General features: G+C 35.5%; 1 protein-coding gene across 4 annotated transcripts in view; it reads right to left on the bottom strand.

Annotated features, from left to right (window-relative positions):
* LIPI (lipase I) overlaps window positions 1–26,316 on the bottom strand; it is an 80,502-nt gene that overhangs the window by 27,484 nt on the left and 26,702 nt on the right. For 3 of the 4 annotated variants that reach the window (XM_061429775.1, XM_061429809.1, XM_061429730.1), the window contains exons 4-7: window positions 19,010–19,111; window positions 7,641–7,730; window positions 6,287–6,454; window positions 4,451–4,555 (exon numbers count right to left, since the gene is read on the bottom strand). In XM_061429775.1, the coding sequence (XP_061285759.1) occupies window positions 4,451–4,555; window positions 6,287–6,454; window positions 7,641–7,730; window positions 19,010–19,111 (465 nt within the window). The remainder of the gene's footprint in view (window positions 1–4,450; window positions 4,556–6,286; window positions 6,455–7,640; window positions 7,731–19,009; window positions 19,112–26,316) is intronic. The other variant, XM_061429856.1, reaches the window with a different exon arrangement.

The raw sequence follows: 26,316 nt of genomic DNA, 5'->3' as shown, positions 1-26,316 counted from the left end.
CAGAAAAAAAATGGACAGAACCCCAGGGACCTGTCAGACTATAGCAAAAAAAAATTATAATCGAGCTTCAGAACACTAAAAGAAAAATATCCTGAAAGCGGCCAAAGAGAAATGATGTGTTAGCTACAGGAGAACAACCAATTGAGTTACAATGAATCTGAAACCACAGAGGCCAAAAGGAAGTAAGTGATAACAACACTTTTTAAGTGCGAAAAGAAAGAACTCAACTCTATTTCTTATACACAGAAAAACTATACTTTGAGAATAACGGAGGAATAGAGACATTTTCAAAGAAAACAAAGAATTTCTCTTTAGCAGACTCATTCTTACATGTTGTAAGAAGGAACACAGAGGAATTGATGAAGTAAATAATTCTGGAGTATTCAGAAATAAAATGGAGAAGGCAGTGGCACTCCACTCCAGTACTCTTGCCTGGAAAATCCCATGGATGGAGGAGTCTGGTGGGCTGCAGTCCATGGGGTCGCTAAAAGTTGGATACGACTGATCAACTTCACTTTCACTTTTCACTTTCCTGCATTGGAGAAGGAAATGGCAACCCACTCCAGTGTTCTTGCCTGGAAAATCCCAGGGATGGGAGAGCCTGGTGGCTGCCGTCTATGGGGTCGCACAGAGTTGGACACGACTGAAGCGATGCAGCAGCAACAAAATAAAAAGGGGAAATGGGAAAAGAAAAAAATATGGCTACACACAATAAAGTGGGCTTCCCTGTTGGCTCAGACGGTAAAGAATCTGCGTGCAATGAGGGAGGCCTGGGTTCGATCCCTGGATTGGGAAGATCCCCTGAAGAAGGGAATGGCAGCCCACTTATTCTTGCCTGGAGAATTCCATGAACAGAGGAGCCTGGCAGGCTACAGACCATGGGGTCACAGAGGACTGAGTGACTAACACTTTCACAATAAATTATCCTTACCCTTGTGAACTGATAAATCATATTTGATAATTGAAATAAAATTATCACATAATCTGATATTTGAGACAGTAATATTAAAAAGTGGAGAACGTAAAGTAACCTAAATGGAAGTGAAGTTCTCACATTTCACTTGAAGTGGTAAATACTGATACCAGTGGACTGTGAAAACTCACATGTATATATTTAACTGTAGCAGACCTCCCCAAATATGTCCATGTCCTAATCTCCGGAACTTGTGAATATGTTACCTGAAATGGCAAAGAATAATTAAGAATTCAAATGTAATTAAGGTTGCTAATAAGCTGCCCTTAGAAGAGAGAGGTTGTCTTGAATTACTCACGTGGGCATAATACAGTTCCAAAGATTGTAATCACAAAGCCGTAAAGGTGAAAGAGGAGGACGGAAGAAGAGAATCAGAAAAAAAGTTGCAATGCAGAAGGAGGTCAAAGTGATTGTTTCTTCTTTATTCTTTGTAATAATTATTTTAGATATTCTAAGATATGTGCTTTTCAATATAAATTTGAAACAAGATTGTGTATGTTTAAAGGAACACATATAATTATAAAACTGTTAGAAAAAAATTTGAATGGAAATCTTCAGGACTGAGGGCTCATCAAAGAGTTCTTAGATATCAAAAGAATGTTCCTTGAAAAGAAAAGGCGATAAATTAGACTTCATCAAAAGTAAACCCTTTTGCCCTTGTGAAAGCCCTTGTGAGGAAGATGAAAAGACTCAAGTTTCAAACTAGGAAAAAATATTTGCAGACCAAATCTTCAACAAGGCAAGAAGGACTACCAATAAAAATATATGAAGAACCCTCAAAAGCCAATAGTTTAAAAAATCCAATTGGAAAATGAGCAAAAGACACAAACACACGGTTCACCATACAGAGAAGATATGCAAACTCATAAGCCATTAGGGTGACAAAAATTAAAACCTTAACAAGATATCACTATATACTATCAGGAAGGATAATTTTTTAAAAAAAATAATGACCAACACCAAATGCTAGTAAGAAATCACTCATTAGATCACTCATACTTTGCTGTGGGTAATATAAGATGGTCAGCCACGCTAAAAATTTCTCAATTTCTTATAAGGCTAAATGTGAAATTAACTTCTGATTCTGTATTTATATTCCTGAGACTTTATATCAGAGAAATGATAAGTTCACATGAAAACATGTATACAAATATCCAAAGTAGCTTTAATATAACAGCCCAATCTAAAAACATCCCTAATGTTCTACAACATATGAATGATTAAACAAACTTTGGTGCATACATACCATGGAATACTATTCAGCAATAAAACGAATGAATTATTGATACATGCTGCTGCTGCTGCTGCTGCTAAGTCACTTCAATCGTGTCCGACTCTGTGCGACCCCATAGACGACAGCCCACCAGGCTCCCCCATCCCTGGGATTCTCCAGGCAAGAACACTGGAGTGGGTTGCCGTTTCCTTCTCCAATGCGTGAAAGTGAAAAGTGAAAGTAAAGTCACTCAGTTGTGTCCGACTCTTCTCGACCCCATGGACTGCAGCCTACCAGGCTCCTCCGTCCATGGGATTTTCCAGGCAAGAGTACTGGAGTGGGGTGCCATTGCCTTCTCCAAACATAGTGAATAATTCCCTTTATATAAAATTTTTCAAAATTACAAATTTTTAGGAATATATTAATGGATGTTAAGAATTAGAAACAGTAGGATATGAAGGTGGTATTAATATATATAGCTATAAAAGTGCCACCCAAGAGGTCTGATAGTGATGGAACAGTTCAATATATTCACTGGGGTGATAGATACAGAGCTCTATATATGATGATTAAGTTATAGAGAACTAGACACACACACACACACCAGTGAGGAAATATAAATAAGATGGATTGATTGTAGCAATATCGTGTAATATTTGGACACGACTGAGTGACTGAACTGAGTGATATTATATTTATTCTATAGTGTTACAAAATTTTACCACTGAATAAAGTGCACACTGGATCCCTCTGCATTGGTTCTTACATCTGCATGTGAATCTAAATTTAATTCAATAAAAATTTTAATGAAAAAATGGATGAGCCCAATTCTGAATTCTGAAAGAGCCTCTTGAGGAGGGCGGAAAAGGAAAGTGAAAAAGCTGTCCTAAATTTCAACATTCAGAAAAACTAAGATCATGGCATTTGGTCCCATCACTTTATGGCATATAAATGGGGGAAAAGTGGAAATAGTGGCAGATTTTATATTCTTGGGCTCCAAAATCACTGTTGACAGTAACTGCAGCTACAAAATTAAAAGACACTTGCTCTTTGGAAGAAAAGCTATGACAAACCTAACAATGTATCAAAAAGCAAAGACCACTTTGATGACAAAGCTCCACATAGTCAAAGCTATGGTTTTCCCAGTAGTCATGTCTGGATGAGAAAGCTGCACCATAAAGAAGGCTGGTCGCTGAAGAACTGATACTTTTGAACTCTAGTGTTGGAGAAGACTCTTGAGCAGCCCTTGGATAGCAAGGATATCAAACCAGTCAATCCTAACAAAGAACAACCCTAAATATTCATAGAAGGACTGATGATGAAGATGAAGCTTCAGTACTTTGGCCACCTGATGGGAAGAGCCAACTCATTGGAAAAAATCCTGATGCTGGGAAAGATCAAGGGTAGGAGGAGAAAGGGGCGACAAAGGATGAGATAGTTGGATGGCATCACTGATTCAATGCACATGAGTTTGAGCAAACTCCAGGATATAGTGAAGGACAGGGAAGCCTGGTATGCTGCAGCCCATGGGGTTGCAGAGTCAGACACGACTTAGCGACTGAACAATTCTAAATGACAGGACACCTCACAAACATTTAAAGAATATCTTAAAAATTGGTAACAACTTTGACTGCAAAATATCTACAGTAACTGACCAAAAATATCTTATTGGGTCTATTTCAAATATTTATTCCTCAGGAACCAGAATCAATGGCAAACCTATGGAAATGTATTTCATAATATTTTCATATAATAGGATTTGCTTTATTTAAACCACTTTAAGCTCCTGATCACTAAACAGAATAATTTTACTTTTTTTAATACTTCCTCATAAATCTAATTCGTTAATAAGTTTCTGAGATTTTCTCCTGTTCTCCAAATTTTCTCTTCTTGTTTAACTCTAAATAAATTGGCAAGATTATTATTTACTTGCGCATTTTGTATTTATATAATTTAGCTTGTTTCCAAAGGGGCGCTAATAGTGTAGATAGATGTCTTAAACTCTGTGAGTTGTTATATGCTGACATAACACTAAACATGGGAGAATAATCATGGAAATTGAGGGGGAAAACAAAAGACATCGATTGTTTTTTGGAAGAATATTACCCAAAGCATATGCTCATTTTATTTGAATTTGTACAACTGACCCTCTAGCAAATTTTAAAGTTCCTTGAAAGCACATAATGAAATTTGAATTTTGGATAAAAATTGAATTAGTATATAAAACTAATAATTAGTTCATTTGTTAACAAATATTAACTTACTACAGAATGGATTTGTTCCAACAGTATCCAAAAATACAGTCGTCCTGAGAGTTGTGTTTTCTATCCTTTCTTTTAAAATATCTTTCCATAGCTCAGTTTGATAACCTGAGATTTGAGAAATAGAATATTAGTCATTGAACTTGCATCAAATAGCATACAAAAATACCTAATTACTGAAAAGAACTAAAGGATTGATGTACTATAATAATAATTACAATTTATGGATTTTTATAACTTAAAATCACTTTTCAAATAATTTCACATCCTATTTATTTCAACTATAACAACTCTTACATTGAAGATTCACAAATAAATCTACACTGTGGAAATCATATCAGATCATTGCATACTCCATATGGTTAAAGTCCATTTGCCAAAGTCTTTATTTATAAATTGGTAATTTTACTTGAAACTCCTTTTACTGAATTCAGCAAAATAAACTAATTAAATAAAACTTGAACATAACATTTAACTCCATGAGCACAGCCTCCAATTCTCTTATATACATATTCATGCTGATACAGCATGTATATGTACACATTATACACACAAGGTATATAGTATAATATCACCTCTATTATATATGAAATATATATATAATCTCTGCTATATATATATATACACACAATACTATATACTGTATGTATAATATACATTTCAGATATAAACCTTATTTGTACATATAGAATATGTAATATACACACACATATCTAAGATGCTTCCTACTTCCTGTATGTGTCTATTTCTACTTTGCTACCTCCAAATTTGAAATCTGAATGCAATAGACAGAATATTAAATTGAAAATTCAGAGATTTAACTCTAGTTTTCACTTGTGCCCTTAAGCAATCCACATGTTCACACTGGGTCACAATTGACTTTGGAAAAGCAACAGAACCAGAAAAGCAATCCCCAACATGAGGGCTGAAGAAAACCAATCCCACTAAGATATATTATATAAACTAAAATATATTCTAGACAGAGGGGTCTATGAGGAAATAAGTCTAGCAAAGCCTGCAGATTGCTTGCCTCTTCTAGTGATTCTCTACATATGTTAGTATATACCGCCTATGAAAGAAAATCACAGGAGGCTGTTTAATTCAGACTTTGTCATTGCTACCCATTTAATTGAAGCTACTTGGCTTTGGAAACATTTCTAGTAGACCTGTCATGATACGATTAGATGTCTACATGCTCATGACATACTTGGGGTCTGGTATTGTCTTTGGCAAACACTGAACAAGCAGCCTCTGAGATTCATTTCCAGCTTTAAAATTCTATTTTTATGTGGATTCTTTTTTCTCTATAATTTCCCACCGTCAGATTTCAGTTAATCAAAAGTTGCAATATTTAACTGTTCTTACCAAGTTTATTGATTTAGAAAGTATAAACCATGTGTGATTCATATCTACTTGCTAATAATAAATGCAAAGCTAACCATGGCTCATACCTCTTCACTTCTTAAGACTGCCCTTAAAAATACAAACTAACAGCAAAGAAAACCCTTAATATCACTAAAAATGAATAAGTTTCTTTCTTTAGTGGAAATATAGATGGATGATAGATCCTTCTGTATATTAAGAACAAGAATCATCAAGAGGCCTCCACATGCATATACTACATGCAGCATGGAAAAGAGGTTGACCAAGTTCCTCTCACTAAGAACCTTAAAAACATTTACTAGGAAATGAATTATTTTCCCTGTCCCACAGAAGACTTTTCCCAAAAGTGTTAGTATATTAACAAGTAAACATGAAAGCTTGCAGCAGAAAATAATAACACAATTATGTTGTTCACTTTCCGCAAAGAATTAGAGTAATCATAACAATCTCTCTTACCTAGTTTGGGACATGATTTTCCTTTAAAGTCAGCACAATCCGCACATAGACCAGTCTTATAATCTTTGTATGAACGACAAGAAAATGAAATAAAATTGCAGCTCGTTTCCAAAGCTGCCATGAATAAGTAAACTGCTCTCTGGTGGTCGCATTTAATAAATTCAAGTCCTTAAGTGTTAAAAATCAAGCAGTTAGATGTATTAAGCCAAGTTCAAGTAAATTAGAAAAAAAAATTTAAAGATTAAATTCTACCTAATGCTGTGTACTTTATGAATATCACAATGCTGACTACAATGCAGTTTTATCTCAGGCAACTTAATAAACGGTACCATTGGAAGCTTAAATATAGTATGCCTTTTACATGAGATATAGAAGAAATTTTTCTAAAGTAATAAAGTAGCAAAAATGTTTAATTTCAGTACTTTGACAAATTACACACACAGTGCTACCATATTTAATTATTAGTGTACACATAACTCCCTTCTAAACTCTCACCCCTAACATTCCTACTCAATGCCAAAGATACCTGTGCAAACAGGTGACATTAAAGATTTATCATGTCCCTTTCCTTTCCTAACTTCTCACATTCCTGTCCCTTTGATTAAACTACTCTAGTTTTTTGTGGCCTTTAAAGATGTGGTTCTTGGCCAGTTCCCACTGTAGATCTCAGGACATTTCTCACCGTGGCTCTAAAGTAAGCCAAATTCCACACAGAGAGCAGTTGTTTAGCTCTTTATGCATAGAATGACCAAGTGCAAGAGTTCATAATCTGTGAATAACACACAATAATACTGCGGTAATGGTTGGAGAAGAAAACGGCAACCCACTCCAGTATTTTTGCCTGGGAAACCCCATGGACAGAGGAGCCTGGTGGGCTATAGTCTATGGAGTCACAAAATAGTCAGTCACAACTTAGCAACTAAACAACAACAACAATGGTAAAAATTAAATCCTGAAACCAAACTTGTGTTATATGATACTTCGGCTACACATGCTTCTTCACTGACATAACTTCTGTTTAAACTTATAAACTAAAAATGATAAACCTATAAGATAATAGATTTCATCCATAATCAAATGAGATGTCTACTTCTGTTTAAACTTCTGTTTAAACTGATAAACTAAAAATGATAAACCTATAGGATAGTAGGTTTCATCCATAATCAAATGAGATGTCTACTGGTAACATTTATGAACTCAGAAGGATCAAATTAGATCATTTCCACCAATAACTCCTGAATGATCAGCAGTGGTGAAAAAACTGTTGACCACATATTAAAAAGGAAAAAAAAAACTGATTTTCTTTCATTCTTTTGAAGCATGCACAATTTATTCTAAAATATTTTTTGTATACCTGAAAAAATTGATTTGGGACAGCCAGGTTGCTTTTTCCCTCCATTTGGATAAAAATCAATATGTCCCAAGGGTTGTTTAATGCCTAGACCTGAGAAGAAAAGACCCAAGAATCACAAAGTATATATAATCAGTTCAGCAACACATATAAAACAAAGTTTCCTATAAAATTCATGGACAGTAATTCAAAATGTGAATTGAAAAAAAAATTCTCTTTTTCAAAAGAGAATTTTTGGGGTATTATTTCCTCAATTTAACTTCTCATGCAAATTACATTTCATTAATTTAATACATTTACATGTGATCAGTGTATTATGGGCCCATAACAGTTATTTGTGCTATGAATATATCAATACAATTGAAAAAGGAAGAGCAAAAAATCCTCATTGTAGTGGAAATTACATCCTAGTGGAAGAGAGACATCATAAACAAGTAAAAATGCAGTATGTCAGATAATAAGTGCTGCAGAGAAAAATTAAGCAGAATAAGGGACAGTGAATGTGGTAGGCGGACTTTTAAATAGTTTGGGAAATTTCTTTTTTTTAGTTTGGGAAATTTTTTACTGAGGAGGTGAGAATTGAACAAAGATGTGAAGTGTGAAGGATGTGAGTGAGGCAGAATCAAGCAGGTATCTGTGTGCATACAGGCTATTTAAAGAATCCAGTTTATCTGGTATAACATGTGAGAGAGAGAGCACTGGAGGAAATGAAGCTAAGTCATTTAGGACTTTTTAGGTGTGATCATTCACTCTCATTCTGGATAATAATGAATAGCATTTGATGACTCACTAACTGGAAAAATCAAAAGATGCTACTTCAACTGGAACAAGTTGGGCCAGAGTGACATGAAACATGTAGCTATGATTTAAAAACTTCTGTATACACTCATCCATTGGCATCCATGGGGTATTGGTTCCAGGAACTCCCCTCCATCTCCCACTCTCCCACAGAGACATGAAAATTTGAGGATGCTCAAGTCCGTTATATAAAATGGTACAGCACAGTCATCGCCCCTTGCCCACAAGTTCCACATTCATGGATATGGACAGCCAACTGTATCTGTAGAACCTTGGGACATTAGGGGAGGCGCAATTTCTAGGTACATTAACCAATATGGGGTCTGTAACCTAGGGGAGCCATAGAAATTGAAAAAAAAAAAAAGGTAGCAAGCTCAGAATATTTGGGACTGTGATCTCACTGCCAAGTAAGATAACAATGCTTTGGCTTGGGTTTCAAGAAATTTCTTACAACATAATGAACTCTTGAGAGAGATCAGCAATAGATTGAGCACAGCAAAGATAAGTACTTGAGTCTGACAGTAAGGATCAAGATGCAGCTACTTGATTTAGTTCTAGTTAGTATCAAAACAAGATAACAGCTGGTGAGGCATTACCAGGGCATGGGGACACTGGGCATGAGGATTACAGGAAAGGGGGTACAGGGTATAAGGAGAGACAAAAGGCAACTTGGGTGACTTCCTCAGAATTCCCTGGAATCCAGGGAAGTGCATATAGGATTTGATTGTGTCAGTGGTAAGGATAAACTAACCAACTCCTCCTTCCATTCCACCCCCCACTTAGCCTGTGGAATTTTAGTAAGGATGAACAGTCTTCTAAATATAACCCCCATGAAGCCCAATAATTTTGGAGATCTTTAAAAATTCCTCATATTTGAACTCATCATAAGAGTTCTAAAACTAGGGAGTTTCAGGTTTAGAGCCATCATTTTCTCCAATCTGCATCTGAAGTAGAATCAAAACTAAGAAGACTGCTCAGGAACCATGAAGAAGCAAAAGATATTTATTATTAACTTACAAGTAGCCCTTGATTCAGGCATGTCATTTCCCTTTTATCAGATGGAAGGGGCAGGGCAGTTGAGTCTGCTTGGGCCATTCATTCTCTTGGTTTCAAGAAGGGTGGGGAGAGCAGATATTTTTTTTAATTTTCTTTTTATTGTAAAATATAACACATCCATGCAGAAAAGAACATAAGACATAAAACTAAAGATTAATTAATGAATATAAAGCAAGCAGCCACTTAGCTACCAAACCAATGTCAGGAAATAACCCAATAACCAGCACCTTACTTTTCTATAAAAATAAAAACCACTTTTTCTTGAAAAAGAAGCTTCCAAAACAATATATTTTATTTTAGCTCATTGTGGAAATACATATAAATTGACTCATATTTCAAGCATGCTTTTGTGTCTGGCTTCTTTCAATTATCAGTATATTTGTGATATTAGACCACATTGTCAGGTATAAATGTAGTCACTCATTTGTAATCATTCATTGCTATACACTATTTCATTGACACACATACCACAACTTATTTATCCATTCTTCTGTTGATGGACATATGTTGTTTCAAATTTAAGGTTAATATGTGTTAATACTATGAACATCCTTGAACACACACATTAATGCATATTTGAAAGCACATGTGTTGGTCACATACCTAGGAATAGAATTGCTGGTTATAGAATATGAGTATATTCAATTTAATAAATGATCCTAAATAAATTGCCAAAGAGGTTGTACCAATTTATACCACTACCAAACAACACACAAGTATCTCTGCTGTTTTACATATCCTCCAATAGATGGTCTTATTAGGCTTTTTAATTTTAGTCATTCTGGTAGGCATGTGGTATTACATGAGGTTTTAATTTAAATGTTTCTGCTTACTGAAGATTTTAAGAACTTTCCAGTGCCTAGTTAGAATTTCCCTTTTGTAAAATGTCTGATCAAGTCTTGATTTAATTAAGTTCCATTTTTCTTTATTACTGATGTACACGACTTACTTACCAGTTTTCCTGTTTTGGCTTGCTGTTAGCTTTCATGAAGGGTTCTTTAATGAGTTCTTAATTTTAATACAATCAGACATCTTAATGTTTCAATTTGGGTTACGGATTTTCATGCACACTTTAGAAAAATGTTATGAATATTTTTAAAATAATAGTTCATAATATGTTTATTGCTTTTCCTTTCACTATTGGAAAAGAATTTTCCTATATATTTCCGATATTTTCCTATTTTGTGTTTTATGGGCATTAAAGACGTATTATTTCATTTAGAGTTTTCAATTGACTGACTCAGAACCACTGACCAAAAAGTCTATAAATAACAAATGCTGGAGATGACATTAAGAAAAGGGAACCCTCATACACTATTGTAGGGAATATAAATTGGCGCAGCCGCTATGGAAAACAGCATGAAAGTTCCTTAAAAAAACTAAAAACAGAACTACCATTGATCCAGCAGTTCCATTCCTGGGTATATATCTGGAGTAAATTAAAACACTAATTTAAAAAGATACATGCTCCCCTGTGTTCATGATAATACTATGTACAAGAGCCATGACAGGAAGCAACTAAAGTGCCCATCAACAGATTACTGGATTAAGAAGTGAATAAAGTGAAATATTGCCATTTGCAGCAACGTGGATAGAGCTAGAGAATATGCATAGTGAAATAAGTCAAAGAAAAAACAAATACTATATGATATTACTTATAGGTGCAATCTAAAATATAATTCAAATAAATGTATATAAAAAACAGAAACAGAGTCACAGATATAGAAAACAAAACTACCAAAGGGGCTAGCTACCAAAGGGGAGAAAATAGGGGGAGGGACAACTAGGAGCATGGGATTAATACATTAAACAGACAAGCAACAAGGCTTTACTGCATAGCATGGGGAATGATATCCAATATCTTATAATAACCTATTGTGGAATATAATCTATAAAACAAACAAACAGAAACACTATGATGTGTATCTGAAACTTACACAGTATTGTAAATCAACTATTCTTCAATTTAAAAAATGAAACCCAGAAAAAATGAGAATCATTTTCATACTGTCCAGCAGTATCAAAATCATAATAAATCTAATAAGTTTCATAACTCTGTATTTTACTTTACTGACTTTTTTGTCTACCCTTACGCTAATATGCTTTTGAACTGTGGTGTTGGAGAAGACTCTTGAGAGTCCCTTGGACTGCAAGGAGATCCAACCAGTCCATTCTGAAGGAGATCAGTCCTGGGTGTTCATTGGAAGGACTGATGCTAAAGCTGAAACTCCAATACTTTGGCCACCTCATTCGAAGAGTTGACTCATTGGAAAGGACTCTGATGCTGGGAGGGATTGGGGGCAGGAGTAGAAGAGGACAACAGAGGATGAGATGGCTGGATGGCATCACTGACTCAGTGGACAGGAGTTTGAGTGAACTCCGGGAGTTGGTGATGGACAGGGAGGCCTGGCATGTTGTGATTCATGGGGTCACAAAGAGTCGGACACGACTGAGCAACTGAACTGACTGAACTGAACTGAACACTAATATGACACTGTCTTCATTACTACCATAAGATTTAATAACTAGAAGGACAAGTCTTTGTGCTTTTTTTCTTCAAGAATACTTCAATGGTACTTGACCCTTTTCATTCCACATTAATCTTATAATTAGCTTGTAAGGTTATTTTTTTTTAATGATTGGCTTTTAATAAAGATTGCACTAGGGCTGCAAGTTAGCTTGCAAAAAATTGACATGTATATAATATTCATGTTTGTATATGTGGTTTACTATCTTTTGATCAGTATTTTGGTCTGCAATGTTTAGCGCTTTTCTGCATAATGCGTTTATGCAATTTATTGAGTTATTAGGACATAAGCCCTGGGATTTCTTTGGAAGGAATGATGCTAAAGCTGAAACTCCAGTACTTTGGCCACCTCATGCGAAGAGTTGATTCATTGGAAAAGACCCTGATGCTGGGACGGATTGGGGGCAGGAGGAGAAGGGGACGACAGAGGATGAGATGGTTGGATGGCATCACTGACTCGATGGACGTGAGTCTGAGTGAACTCCGGGAGTTGGTGATGGACAGGGAGGCCCGGCGTGCTGTGATTCATGGGGTCGCAAAGAGTCGGACACGACTGAGCGACTGATCTGATCTGATCTGATCTGATGCTATATTACAACGGCATAATTCTAGAATTTTATTTGCTAAGTCCTATAGCTGGTTTCACGGAGAAGGCAATGGCACCCCACTCCAGTACTCTTGCCTGGGAAATCCCATGGACAGAGGAGCCTGGTAGGCTGCAGTCCATGGGGTCGCTAGGAGTCGGACACGACTGAGCGACTTCACTTTCACTTTTCACTTTCATGCATTGGAGAAGGAAATGGCAACCCACTCCAGTGTTCTTGCCTGGAGAATCCCAGGGACAGGGGAGCCTGGTGGGCTGCTGTCTATGGGGTCGCACAGAGTCGGACATGACTGAAGCGACTTAGCAGCAGCAGCAGCATAGCTGGTTTCTAGAAAGAATTGAATTTTGTATATATAACTTATATTCAACAACCTTGCTAATTTTTCCTGTGAATTCTAATTAATTATCTAGAGATTCTTTGGGGTTATCTATTTATGCAAAATATCATCTGGAAATGATTTTATATTCATATCTTTTAATACATTTCTCCCCTTACTGCACTGAAGACATACAATTAAATGTTGCTGCAGAATGACAAGGACGGTATCCTTGTCCAGTCCCCAGTCTCAAAAAGAAAGTCGTCCATATTCCATTGGCAATATGACATTTTCTATTGATTTTTGGATAGATATGCTTTACCAGATTGTGGACTTTTACTTTTGTTTCCAATTTGTCAATTTTTCCCATACATAAATCCTCCCTAGAGCTTTTTCTGCATTTACATGAGATCACTAAATGAATTTTCTCTTCTTTTGATGAGATGAATTAAGAAGTTGATTTTTGAATGGTAAACTAAATTAACTTCTTAATAATAAATCCAAGTTGGATGTGATTTGATACCAACTTTATATGTTGCTGGTTTACTAGTGTGATACTTGATACAGAATTTTTGCATCTTTGTTTTTAACAGAGAATGTCTAGCAAACTATCTTTTCTTCAGTGTCTTTCTTTTGATGTTAAGTTTGTGATGGCCTTCTCAAACATTTACAAACCATTTCCTATTTATTTTTTATTATCTGAAAGTGTGTGTAAAAGTGGTCTTATTTATCACTTATTTATTTAGTAGAAAACAAAAATTTGCCTGAGTATTTAGTTGGAAGGATTTAAATTGAAGTGTCTCATCAATAATTATAAAACTCTTCAAATTTTCCCTTTTCATTTGTCAGAAAATGCTTTTGCTTTTTCATAAGAATTTTTCTACTTTATATATCATAGCATATGGTAATATATTTTCATATTTATCTTAAATGTCACTCATTATATTGTATTACAATGATTTTAATACCTATAGTATCTATAACACTATTTCCTTTACTTGTATTGATACTGTTTTCTCCCCTCATCCTATTTTTTCTCTACAAGGACCACTTAATCTGGAAGTAAAGTACAAATTTTTGGCTTTTTGAATCATTTCTAATTGACTTTTTATTCCATTTTTATACATTTTTATTAGTTTCTTTCTCAATATCTATAGGTGTGCTTTTTGATTAATTCTTAATTTCTGAAGATAGATGCTTTTTGTTGTTGTTGTTCAGTCTTTAAGTCATGACCAACTCTGCAACCCCATGGACTGCAGCATGCCAGGCTTCCCTGTCCTTCACTGTCTCCCAGAGTTGCTCAGATTCATGTCCATTGAGTCAGTGATGCTATCTAAACATCTGTTGTCCCCTTCTCCTTTTGCCTTTAATCTTTCTCAGCATCAGGGTCTTTTTCAATGAGTCAACTCTTCCCATCAGGTGGCCAAAGTATTGAAGCTCCAGCTTCAGGATTAGTCCTTCCAATGCATATTAAGGCTTGATTTCCTTTAGGATCCACTAGTCTGATCTCCTTGCTGTTCAAAGAACTCTTAAGAGTCTTCTCCAGCACCACCGTTGGAAAGCATCAATTCTTGGGGACTCAGCCTTCTTTATGGTCCAACTCTCACATCCATATATGACTACTGGACAAACTATAGCTTTGACTATATGGGCCTTTGTCACCAAAGTGATGTCTCTGCTTTTTACCACACTGTCTAGGTTTGATAGATGCTTAGATTATTGATTTTTTTAGTCTTTTAAAATATCTGTATTAAAAGCTGGACATTTACTTCTAGTCATGATTCCAACAAATTTTAATATGTAGTAACTTTAATATCATTGAATTAAAATATTTTATATTTCCATTATTTATTCTTCCCTCATTAGTTATCTAAAACTATGTTTGTTCTATAAATATATGGATTATCAACTTATATTTGTCTTATCTATTTATAGTTTAATTTGATTATAGAGAATATTACTCTTTATGCTTCCAGCTCTATGAAATACTTACATTTAATGGTATAGCTCAGTTTAGTGTTCCCATTATTTACTTTTATTTACTTGCCTGCTTTATGTGATTCTTTCTCTCCTTGCCTTCTTTTGGACTTAAACACAACTGTTTCACTTTTGTCCTCCATTAGCATGGAAGTCATGTATCCTTATATACTTTTTTATCTTTTTAAATACCTAGAGATTTAACAGAAAGCCTTGATTTATGAACACCAAATGTTGACAATTACTTTTAAACTTTCTTACATATAATTAAGGAACAAAGAATGCTTGAACTTCATTTAACAGCCCTAACTATATACTATTTTTGTATTTTAATTCTCTATACATTCCAAATTCTATAAAACAATGACAATGTTTTATGCCATCAATATTCATTTAAACTGAAGTATGTTTTACCATTTTCAGTGCTCTTCCTTCCTGAATAGCCCTAAAAGGATAATTTTCCTTCTTTTGATGATAATTTATCTCAGTGTATACTTGTCTGAAACTGTATAGTTTCATTTTTTTCCTGAAACACACTGCAATACTAGGAAGCTATTTTCTTTCAACATATTGAAAATATAACTCTACTCTTTCTTAACTTTCATTGTTTCTCTTGAGAAATTAGTTGTAATTTAGATCTTTATTGATTTAATATTTTTAAATTTAAATTTATTTATTTTAACAGAGGCTAATTACTTTACAATATTGTATTGGTTTTGCCATACATCAACATGAATCTGCCACCGGTGTACATATTCATTTAATTTTATGTTATATGCTTTGATGTGGTCTTTTCTATAAATTTATCATCATATGTCTCAATGAGTTTGTCTATTTATTCACACTGGAATTAACTATGCATTTCAATTTTGTGATTGATTATAATTCCTGAGTTTTTAGAAATTCTGAGATATTATCCTTAAATATCACTTCTGTTGCATTTTTCTCTCTTTTTATTTGGAATCTGAATGAAATATGATTGACCTTCTTGCTATTTATCCTATGAACCTCTTACCTCTCTGTATTGTCTATTGTATTTGCTTTTTGCTCTGTATTCGATCTTTTTTCTTCATTCTAGAAATAGACTTATCACCAATTTTCCAAGTCACATGCTTTATCTTTGTACCTGATTCAAATTTTTTGTTAAACCCACTCAAAAATTGTCAATTAACTTACTTCTTAGGTTAAAAACTATTATTATTTTTATCAAATAGAATAGGTCATATTTATACTTAAATATCATTCTCTGCTGATATTTCCAATCTTATCTATCTCTTTGAAAATAAGCACATTTTAGCCAGTGTAGAATTATTCCAATAGTCAAATACCTATGAGTCTGTTTCTATTAACTATTTTTTTTTCTATTAACTATTGTTTCTTGGTTCTCATATGTGTTTCTTGCTTCAAGTGTACCTGGCTATCTCCAATGGATGCTGGACATTTTAAAATATATTTATAAAAATAATTTGAGGCCACAGATGACATGATCCTTGTACATAAAGGACTATCATTTGCTTCTATCAGATACCTAGAAGGTCTGATAATGTAAGAACTCCTTAAACACAACTTAATATGTGAGGTTTTTCTGGATAACATTGAATTACTAAAAGCTTGCTATATAAACCAGACTATAAAAAGTCTGGTTTGTTTCAAGCTTATTGTTACTTCTACAGTGCTACCCCGGAGAAGGCAATGGCACCCCACTCCAGTACTCTTGGCTGGAAAATCCCATGGACGGAAGAGCCTGATGGGCTGCAGTCCATGGGGTCGTGGAGAGTTGGACACAACTGAGCAACTTCACTTTCACTTTTCACTTTCATGCATTGGAGAAGGAAATGGCAACCCACTCCAGCGTTCTTGCCTGGAGAATACCAGGGACGGGGGAGCCTGGTGGGCTGCCGTCTATGGGGTCACACAGAGTCAGACACGACTGAAGCGATTTAGCAGCAGCAGCATAGTGCTACCCTTTGGGGTCTAAAAAGATAGCATAAGATGTTTTACAACATCTTATGAGGGTTTCAAAAACACTTTTCATACTCTCTACATCAGAAAAACTATCCATGAGACAAGTGACTCCAAATGACCAGTTCACCTCCCTGGAGTGTTGTTTTTTTTAATGTTCTGGATATTGAACTCATAATTTTTTTCCTGATATCCCAGAAAGAATATTTATTCAGATTATCTAATCAACAATTATTAAAGGCAACATAGCTTCTTTAACATAAACATCTGAATAAAGACAAGAATTACTGGCAAGTAGAAAATGCACTCATGGGTTAGTATTTCAGGAAAGAGAAATCTGTCAGGTTATGTGCTGACCTCAAGTATCTTATTCAGGGATTCCTTGAAACCAGTGAATATGTAGTATCAAAAATCTGTGTTCCTCACTGGTGATAGCCATAAAAAGATCAATTAAAGGTGCCAATTTATGGCACCTAGTAGCAAGTCATATTTGATGAACTGAGTCATCAAAAGATATTAAGAATATGCTATGCTGTGCTAAGTCACTTCAGTCGTGTCCGACTCTGTGCGACCCCATAGACGGCAGGCCACCAGGCTTCCCGGTCCCTGGGATTCTCCAGGCAAGAACACTGGAGTGGGTTGCCATTTCCTTCTCCAATGCATGAAAGTGAAAAGTGAAAGTGAAGTCGCTCAGTCGTGTCCAACCCTTCGCAACCCCATGGACTGCAGCCTACCAGGCTCCTCCCTCCATGGGATTTTCCAGGCAAGAGTACTGGAGTGGGGTGCCATTGCCTTCTCCGATTATAAGACAATCCAAAAATTTTATTAAGAAAACTAAAAAATGCAAACAAAAAGCAATAAAATGTATGAAACATTAATTCAAAAGGCCATAAGCAGAACTGAAGCTGGAATTTCAAAAGAACTGCAGAGTACCTGGTGCTGTCCTGTGTGGAAATGTTAAGGTGATATCAAGGGCTCAAGATTAGGAACACATAAAAGGCTGAGGGTGTCGTATTAGAATTACGAAACTTTAGACAATGACCCTGTATGATGTAGATGAACTTACATTCCAAATAAAGAGCATAATTGTTCTGATTATAGGCTCAGCACACTGGCATGTAGACAAAGAAGTTGAAAACTTGTCACCTATTGCATTAATGGTATTTATATCTCACAAAATCACTGATATCGATTCTCCCAGAGTAAACTCAGGATAATATAGGAGCAAATAAATTACCTAGGTCAAAGAGAAAACAGACCTGAAGAAACAGCGAATTGGGAACCATCTTTGGGTTACTTTCTCCTGTCTGTATCATGGCACTATATCTTTCCCATGCCACCAACCATAACACATGTAAATTACTAGTTAATCTGAGAAACATACTGGTGAAGTGAAGATATCGGAATCAAAAGACACTATTTCAAATTGTAACTCTGCCTCTTACTGACTTTGTCACTTTGACCCAAGCCTCTCCGTCAGCAAAAAGGTGATGAAAATGTTTACTTATTTCATGGGGATTTAGGAGCATTCCAAAATTAATCCACATAAGTAATTTAAAGAGATTAGTATATACGAAGTACTCAATATCAGTTTCAATACAGGAAGGAGATCAGGGCCATCTAAAATATTTCCGGAAAGTGTTTGTCCAAGGTACTCTGGCCAAAACTGTTAATATTGAGTTAGACATTTAGAGGAAAATAATTTAAAATCTTTAGGGAAAATTATTCTTTCTCTGTGCTTCAATATATGCGCTCAGTTTGAGTTGATATACAACAAAGTGATAAAATGAGAAGAGAGAAGAGTAACCTAAATATATCAGGAACATTAAGCATGGGGGAAATTGTGATCAAATCAATAAAACTGTTAATAGAATGAAAGGATGAAGTATAATTTTTTATCAAATTTCTGTTTTTTAGGATGATGTGACAGTTCCTAAAAACTAAGTGCAGGGTGTCATTTTACACCACAGAATAAACTAACTCTAAGAAATGTGTTGCTTGTGGGAAATATAATAATCATATAATTTCAGACTTAACACTTCATCCACTACTGTTTCCTTTTCCTCTTCCCCAGTGTCCATGTCTCTTTTTGCATTTTCAAATAAGTAAGAAATAAATCCTGCATTGTTACCATTGGTATCAGTATGGATGACATCCACAAAATCTGCATCAGTGTAATCTAATCTGCCAGTTGATGGTTTTCCAGAGAACTGTGGCCCAGCAGGATCAAGACCTGAAATTCAAGAAATTATTAATATATTAAACAAGTTATATTACAGAGTTATTATCACACGCTTGCATTATTATTAATTATAAACATAACAAGTTTAAACCTGTCCAAAAATATATCTAAAGATAAATTAAATTAGATGAATAGCAAGTTATCTGTTTTATTTGAATAACATTATTCCCAATCTTGAGTTTATCAGTGATGCAATGTCAAGCCACACTACACATACCTTGACAAAATATTGTGGCTTTCTTTAGGACATTCATTTAACAAGTAATTACGAATATGCTGGTAGTAAAATTCTATTTAATAGAAAGTAACTACTCCTCCTCCTGAGGGTGGAAAATAATAAATATTATCCTGGTCCTATCTTCAACCTCATTCCATACCAGCTCATCCTGGGTATACTGAAAGGTCTAAAATGATTTTAAGTGCAATTTGAGCTGTGGAATAAAACATATTTATTATTAGCTTATCATTCATTTCTCAGAAAAGTTTACTGCACACAAAAAAGAAAAAATATATTAAAAATGTTATAAAAGATAATAATATTTCTAGTGTATTCAGAATTCTGAATAAAATTCTAAGCTCATGATCTACTGCAGAGTATCAAAAAATGCTGAGGAAGAGATGAAATGAAATGCGTTGAGAACATCTATTCAATAGGGCAATAATTATCTTAAAAAGATATTTTAAAAATAAAATATAATGTTGCTTATCTCAGTCTTCTATTAACCCTAGTTTATTTGGCCCACATGACTGAATAGTTGTTGCTCAGTCACTCAGTCATGTCCAACTCTATGTGACAAAATGGATTGCAGCACAGCAGGCATCCCTGTCCTTCACCATCTCTGGGAGCTTGCTCAAACTCATGTTCATTGAGTATGTGATACAATCCAACCATCTCGTCCTCTGTCATCCCCTTATCCTCCTGCCTTCAATCTTTTCCAGAATCAGAATCTTTTCTAGTGAGTCAGCTCTTCATATCTTGTGGCCAAAGTATTGAAGCTTCAGCTTCAGCATCAGTCCTTCCAATGAATATTGAGGGCTGATTTCCTTTAGGAAATCAAAAAATAAAGTCTCTGTTTCCATTGTTTCCCCATCTATTTGCCATGAAGTAATGGGATCGGATCACAACAAGTAATGGGAAACAATGGAAACAGTGAGAGATTTTATTTTTTTTTTGGGGGGGGGCTCCAAAATCATTGCAGATGGGGACTGCAGCCATGAAATTAAGACGCTTATTCCTTGAAAGAAAAGCTATGACCAACCTAAACAGGCTTTTAAAAAGCAGAGACATTACTTTGCTGACCAAGGTCTCTAGTCAAAGCTATAGTTTTTCTACTAGTCATGTATGGATGTGAGAGTTGGACTATAAAGAAAGCTGAGTGTTGAAGAATTGATGCTTTTGAACTGTGGTGTTGGAGGGTCCCTTGGACTACAAGGAGATCAAAGCAGTCAATCCTAAAGGAAACAAACCTTCAATATTCATTGGAAGGACTGATGCTGAAGCTGAAACTCCAATACTCTGGCCACCTGATGTGAAGAACTGACTCATTGGAAAAAACCCTGATACTGGGAAAGACTGAAGGCAGGAGGAGAAGGGGATGACAGAGGATGAGATGGTTGGATGGTATCACCAACTTGATGGGCATGAGTTGAGCAAACTTGGAAGTTGGTGATGGACAGGGAGCCCTGGTGTGCTTCAGTCCATGGGGTCACAAAGAGTCAGACATAACTGAGCGACTAAACTGAACTGAAATGATGGGACCATATGCCATAATCTTAGTTTTTTGAATGTTGAGTTTTGTTGTTTTTTTTTTTTTTAATTTTATTTTATTTTTAAACTTTACATAATTCTATTAGTTTTGCCAAATATCAAAATGAATCCACCACAGGTATACATGTGTTCCCCATCCTGAACCCTCCTCCCTCCTCCCTCCCCATACCATCCCTCTGGGTGGTCCCAGTGCACTAGCCCCAAGCATCCAGTATCGTGCATCAAACCTGGACTGGCAATTCGTTTCTTACATGATATTTTACATGTTTCAATGTCATTCTCCCAAATCTTCCCACCCTCTCCCTCTCCCACAGAGTCCATAAGACTGTTCTATACATCAGTGTCTCTTTTGCTGTCTCGTACACAGGGTTGTTGTTACCATCTTTCTAAATTCCATATATATGCGTTAGTATACTGTATTTATGTTTTTCCTTCTGGCTTACTTCACTCTGTATAATAGGCTCCAGTTTCATCCACCTCATTAGAACTGATTCAAATGTATTCTTTTTAATGGCTGAGTAATACTCCATTGTGTATATGTACCACTGCTTTCTTATCCATTCATCTGCTGATGGACATCTAGGTTGCTTCCATGTCCTGGCTATTATAAACAGTGCTGTGATGAACATTGGGGTACACGTGTCTCTTTCCCTTCTGGTTTCCTCAGTGTGTGTGCCCAGCAGTGGGATTGCTGGATCATAAGGCAGGTCTATTTCCAGTTTTTTAAGGGATCTCCACACTGTTCTCCATAGTGGCTGTACTAGTTTGCATTCCCACCAACAGTGTAAGAGGGTTCCCTTTTCTCCACACCCTCTCCAGCATTTATTGCTTATAGACTTTTGGATCGCAGCCATTCTGACTGGCGTGAAATGGTACCTCATAGTGGTTTTGATTTGCATTTCTCTGATAATGAGTGATGTTGAGCATCTTTTCATGTGTTTGTTAGCCATCTGTATGTCTTCTTTGGAGAAATGTCTATTTAGTTCTTTGGCCCATTTTTTGATTGGGTCATTTATTTTTCTGGAGTTGAGCTATAGGAGTTGCTTGTATATTTTTGAGATTAGTTGTTTGTCGGTTGCTTCATTTGCTATTATTTTCTCCCATTCTGAAGGCTGTCTTTTCACCTTGCTAATAGTTTCCTTTGATGTGCAGAAGCTTTTAAGGTTAATTAGGTCCCATTTGTTTATTTTTGTTTTTATTTCCAATATTCTGGGAGGTGGGTCATAGAGGATCCTGCTGTGATGTATGTTGGAGAGTGTTTTGCCTATGTTCTCCTCTAGGAGTTTTATAGTTTCTGGTCTTACGTTGAGATCTTTAATCCATTTTGAGTTTATTTTTGTGTATGGTGTTAGTAAGTGTTCTAGTTTCATTCTTTTACAAGTGGTTGACCAGTTTTCCCAGCACCACTTGTTAAAGAGATTGTCTTTAATCCATTGTATATTCTTGCCTCCTTTGTCAAAGATAAGGTGTCCATATGTGCGTGGATTTATCTCTGGGCTTTCTATTTTATTCCATTGATCAATATTTCTGTCTTTGTGCCAGTACCATACTGTCTTGATAACTGTGGCTTTGTAGTAGAGCCTGAAGTCAGGTAGGTTGATTCCTCCAGTTCTATTCTTCTTTCTCAAGATCGCTTTGGCTATTCGAGGTTTTTTGTCTTTCCATACAAATTGTGAAATTATTTGTTCTAGCTCTGTGAAGAATACTGTTGGTAGCTTGATAGGGATTGCGTTGAATCTATAAATTGCTTTGGGTAGTATACTCATTTTCACTATATTGATTCTTCCAATCCATGAACATGGTATATTTCTCCATCTATTAGTGTCCTCTTTGATTTCTTTCACCAGTGCTTTATAGTTTTCTATATATAGGTCTTTAGTTTCTTTAGGTAGATATATTTCTAAGTATTTTATTCTTTCCGTTGCAATGGTGAATGGAATTGTTTCCTTAATTTCTCTTTCTGTTTTCTCATTAATAGTGTATAGGAATGCAAGGGATTTCTGTGTGTTGATTTTATATCCTGCAACTTTACTATAATCATTGATTAGTTCTAGTAATTTTCTGGTGGAATCTTTAGGGTTTTCTCTGTAGAGGATCATGTCATCTGCAAATAGTGAGAGTTTTACTTCTTCTTTTCCAATTTGGATTCCTTTTATTTCTTTTTCTGCTCTGATTGCTGTGGCCAAAACTTCCAAAACTATGTTGAATAGTAATGGTGAAAGTGGGCACCCTTGTATTGTTCCTGACTTTAGAGGAAATGCTTTCAATTTTTCACCATTGAGGATAATGTTTGCTGTGGGTTTGTCATATATAGCTTTTATTATGTTGAGGTATGTTCCTTCTATTCCTGCTTTCTGGAGAGTTTTTATCATAAATGGGTGTTGAATTTTGTCAAAGGCTTTCTCTGCATCTATTGAGGTAATCATATGGTTTTTATTTTTCAATTTGTTAATGTGGTGTATTACATTGATTGATTTGCGGGTATTGAAGAATCCTTGCATCCCTGGGATAAAGCCCAGGGATGGTGTATGATCTTTTTAATGTGTTGTTGGATTCTGTTTGCTAGAATTTTGTTAAGGATTTTTGCATCTATGTTCATCAGTGATATTGGCCTGTAGTTTTCTTTTTTTGTGGGATCTTTGTCAGGTTTTGGTATTAGGGTGATGGTGGCCTCATAGAATGAGTTTGGAAGTTTACCTTCCTCTGCAATTTTCTGGAAGAGTTTGAGCAGGATAGGTGTTAGCTCTTCTCTAAATTTTTGGTAGAATTCAGCTGTGAAGCCGTCTGGACCTGGGCTTTTGTTTGCTGGAAGATTTTTGATTACAGTTTCAATTTCCGTGCTTGTGATGGGTCTGTTAAGATTTTCTATTTCTTCCTGGTCGAGTTTTGGAAAGTTGTACTTTTCTAAGAATTTGTCCATTTCTTCCATGTTGTCCATTTTATTGGCATATAATTGTTGATAGTAGTCTCTTATGATCCTTTGTATTTCTGTGTTGTCTGTTGTGATCTCTCCATTTTCATTTCTAATTTTGTTGATTTGATTTTTCTCCATTTGTTTCTTGATGAGTCTGGCTAATGGTTTGTCAATTTTATTTATCCTTTCAAAGAACCAGCTTTTGGTTTTGTTGATTTTTGCTATGGTCTCTTTTGTTTCTTTTGCATTTATTTCTGCCCTAATTTTTAAGATTTCTTTCCTTCTACTAACCATGGGATTCTTCATTTCTTCCTTTTTTATTTGCTTTAGGGGTAGAGTTAGGTTATTTATTTGACTTTTTTCTTGTTTCTTGAGGTGTGCCTGTATTGCTATGAACTTTCCCCTTAGGACTGCTTTTACCGTGTCCCACAGGTTTTGGGTTGTTGTGTTTTCATTTTCATTCGTTTCTATGCAAATTTTGATTTCTTTTTTGATTTCTTCTGTGATTTGTTGGTTATTCAGCAGCGTGTTGTTCAGCCTCCATATGTTGGAATTTTTAATAGTTTTGCTCCTGTAATTGAGATCTAATCTTACTGCATTGTGGTCAGAAAAGATGCTTGGAATGATTTCTATTTTTTTGAATTTACCAAGGCTAGCTTTATGGCCCAGGATGTGATCTATCCTGGAGAAGGTTCCATGTGCGCTTGAGAAAAAGGTGAAATTCATTGTTTTGGGATGAAATGTCCTATAGATATCAATTAGGTCTAACTGGTCTATTGTATTGTTTAAAGTTTGTGTTTCCTTGTTAATTTTCTGTTTAGTTGATGTATCCATAGGTGTAAGTGGGGTATTAAAGTCTCCCACTATTATTGTGTTATTTTTAATTTCTCCGTTCATACTTGTTAGCATTTGTATTACGTACTGTGGTGCTCCCGTGTTGGGTGCATATATATTTATAATTGTTATATCTTCTTCTTGGATTGATCCTTTGATCATTATGTAGTGACCTTCTTTGTCTCTTTTCACAGCCTTTGTTTTAAAGTCTATTTTATCTGATATGAGTATTGCTACTCCTGCTTTCTTTTGGTCCCTATTTGCATGGAAAATCTTTTTCCAGCCCTTCACTTTCAGTCTGTATGTGTCCCCTGTTTTGAGGTGGGTCTCTTGTAGACAACATATGTAGGGGTCTTGTTTTTGTATCCATTCAGCCAGTCTTTGTCTTTTGGTTGGGGCATTCAACCCATTTACGTTTAAGGTAATTACTGATAAGTATGATCCCGTTGCCATTTACTTTATTGTTTTGGGTTTGAGTTTATACACTGTTTTTTGTGTTTCCTGTCTACAGAGTATCCTTTAGTATTTGTTGGAGAGCTGGTTTGGTGGTGCAGAATTCTCTCAGCTTTTGCTTGTCTGAAAAGCTTTTGACTTCTCCTTCATACTTGAATGAGATCCTTGCTGGGTACAATAATCTGGGCTGTAGGTTATTTTCTTTCATCATTTTAAGTATGTCTTGCCATTCCCTCCTGGCTTGAAGAGTTTCTATTGAAAGATCAGCTGTTATCCTTATGGGAATTCCCTTGTGTGTTATTTGTTGTTTTTCCCTTGCTGCTTTTAATATTTGTTCTTTGTGTTTGATCTTTGTTAATTTGATTAATATGTGTCTTGGGGTGTTTCTCCTTGGGTTTATCCTGTTTGGGACGCTCTGGGTTTCTTGGACTTGGGTGATTATTTCCTTCCCCATTTTAGGGAAGTTTTCCACTATTATCTCTTCAAGTATTTTCTCATGGTCTTTCTTTTTGTCTTCTTCTTCTGGAACCCCTATGATTCAAATGTTGTAGCGTTTAATATTGTCCTGGAGGTCTCTGAGATTGTCCTCATTTCTTTTAATTCATTTTTCTTTTATCCTCTCTGATTCATTTATTTCTACCATTCTATCTTCTAATTCACTAATACTATCTTCTGCCTCTGTTATTCTACTATTTGTTGCCTCCAGAGTGTTTTTAATTTCATTTATTGCATTATTCATTATATATTGACTCTTTTTTATTTCTTCTAGGTCCTTGTTAAACCTTTCTTGCATCTTCTCAATCCTTGTCTCCAGGCTATTTATCTGTGATTCCATTTTAGTTTCAAGATTTTGGATCAATTTCACTATCATTATTCGGAATTCTTTATCAGGTAGATTCCCTATCTCTTCCTCTTTTGTTTGGTTTGGTGGGCATTTATCCTGTTCCTTTATCTGCTGAGTATTCCTCTGTCTCTTCATCTTGTTTAAATTGCTGAGTTTGGGGTGTCCTTTCTGTATTCTGGCAGTTTGTGGAGTTCTCTTTATTGTGGCATTTCCTCACTGTGTGTGGGTTTGTACAGGTGGCTTGTCAAGGTTTCCTGGTTAGGGAAGCTTGTGTCGGTGTTCTGGTGGGTGGAGCTGTATTTCTTCTCTCTCCTTTCGAAGAGTTAGGTTGCTTTTCTGGGTGCCTGGTGTCCTCTGCCGGCATTCAGAAGTTGTTTTGTGGA

This window comes from Bos javanicus, chromosome 1 (genome assembly GCF_032452875.1).
Source record: "Bos javanicus breed banteng chromosome 1, ARS-OSU_banteng_1.0, whole genome shotgun sequence".
Lineage (NCBI taxonomy): Eukaryota > Metazoa > Chordata > Mammalia > Artiodactyla > Bovidae > Bos > Bos javanicus.
The sequence above is the reverse complement of the archived record's forward strand: the minus strand, read 5'-3'. Positions and strand labels throughout refer to the sequence as shown.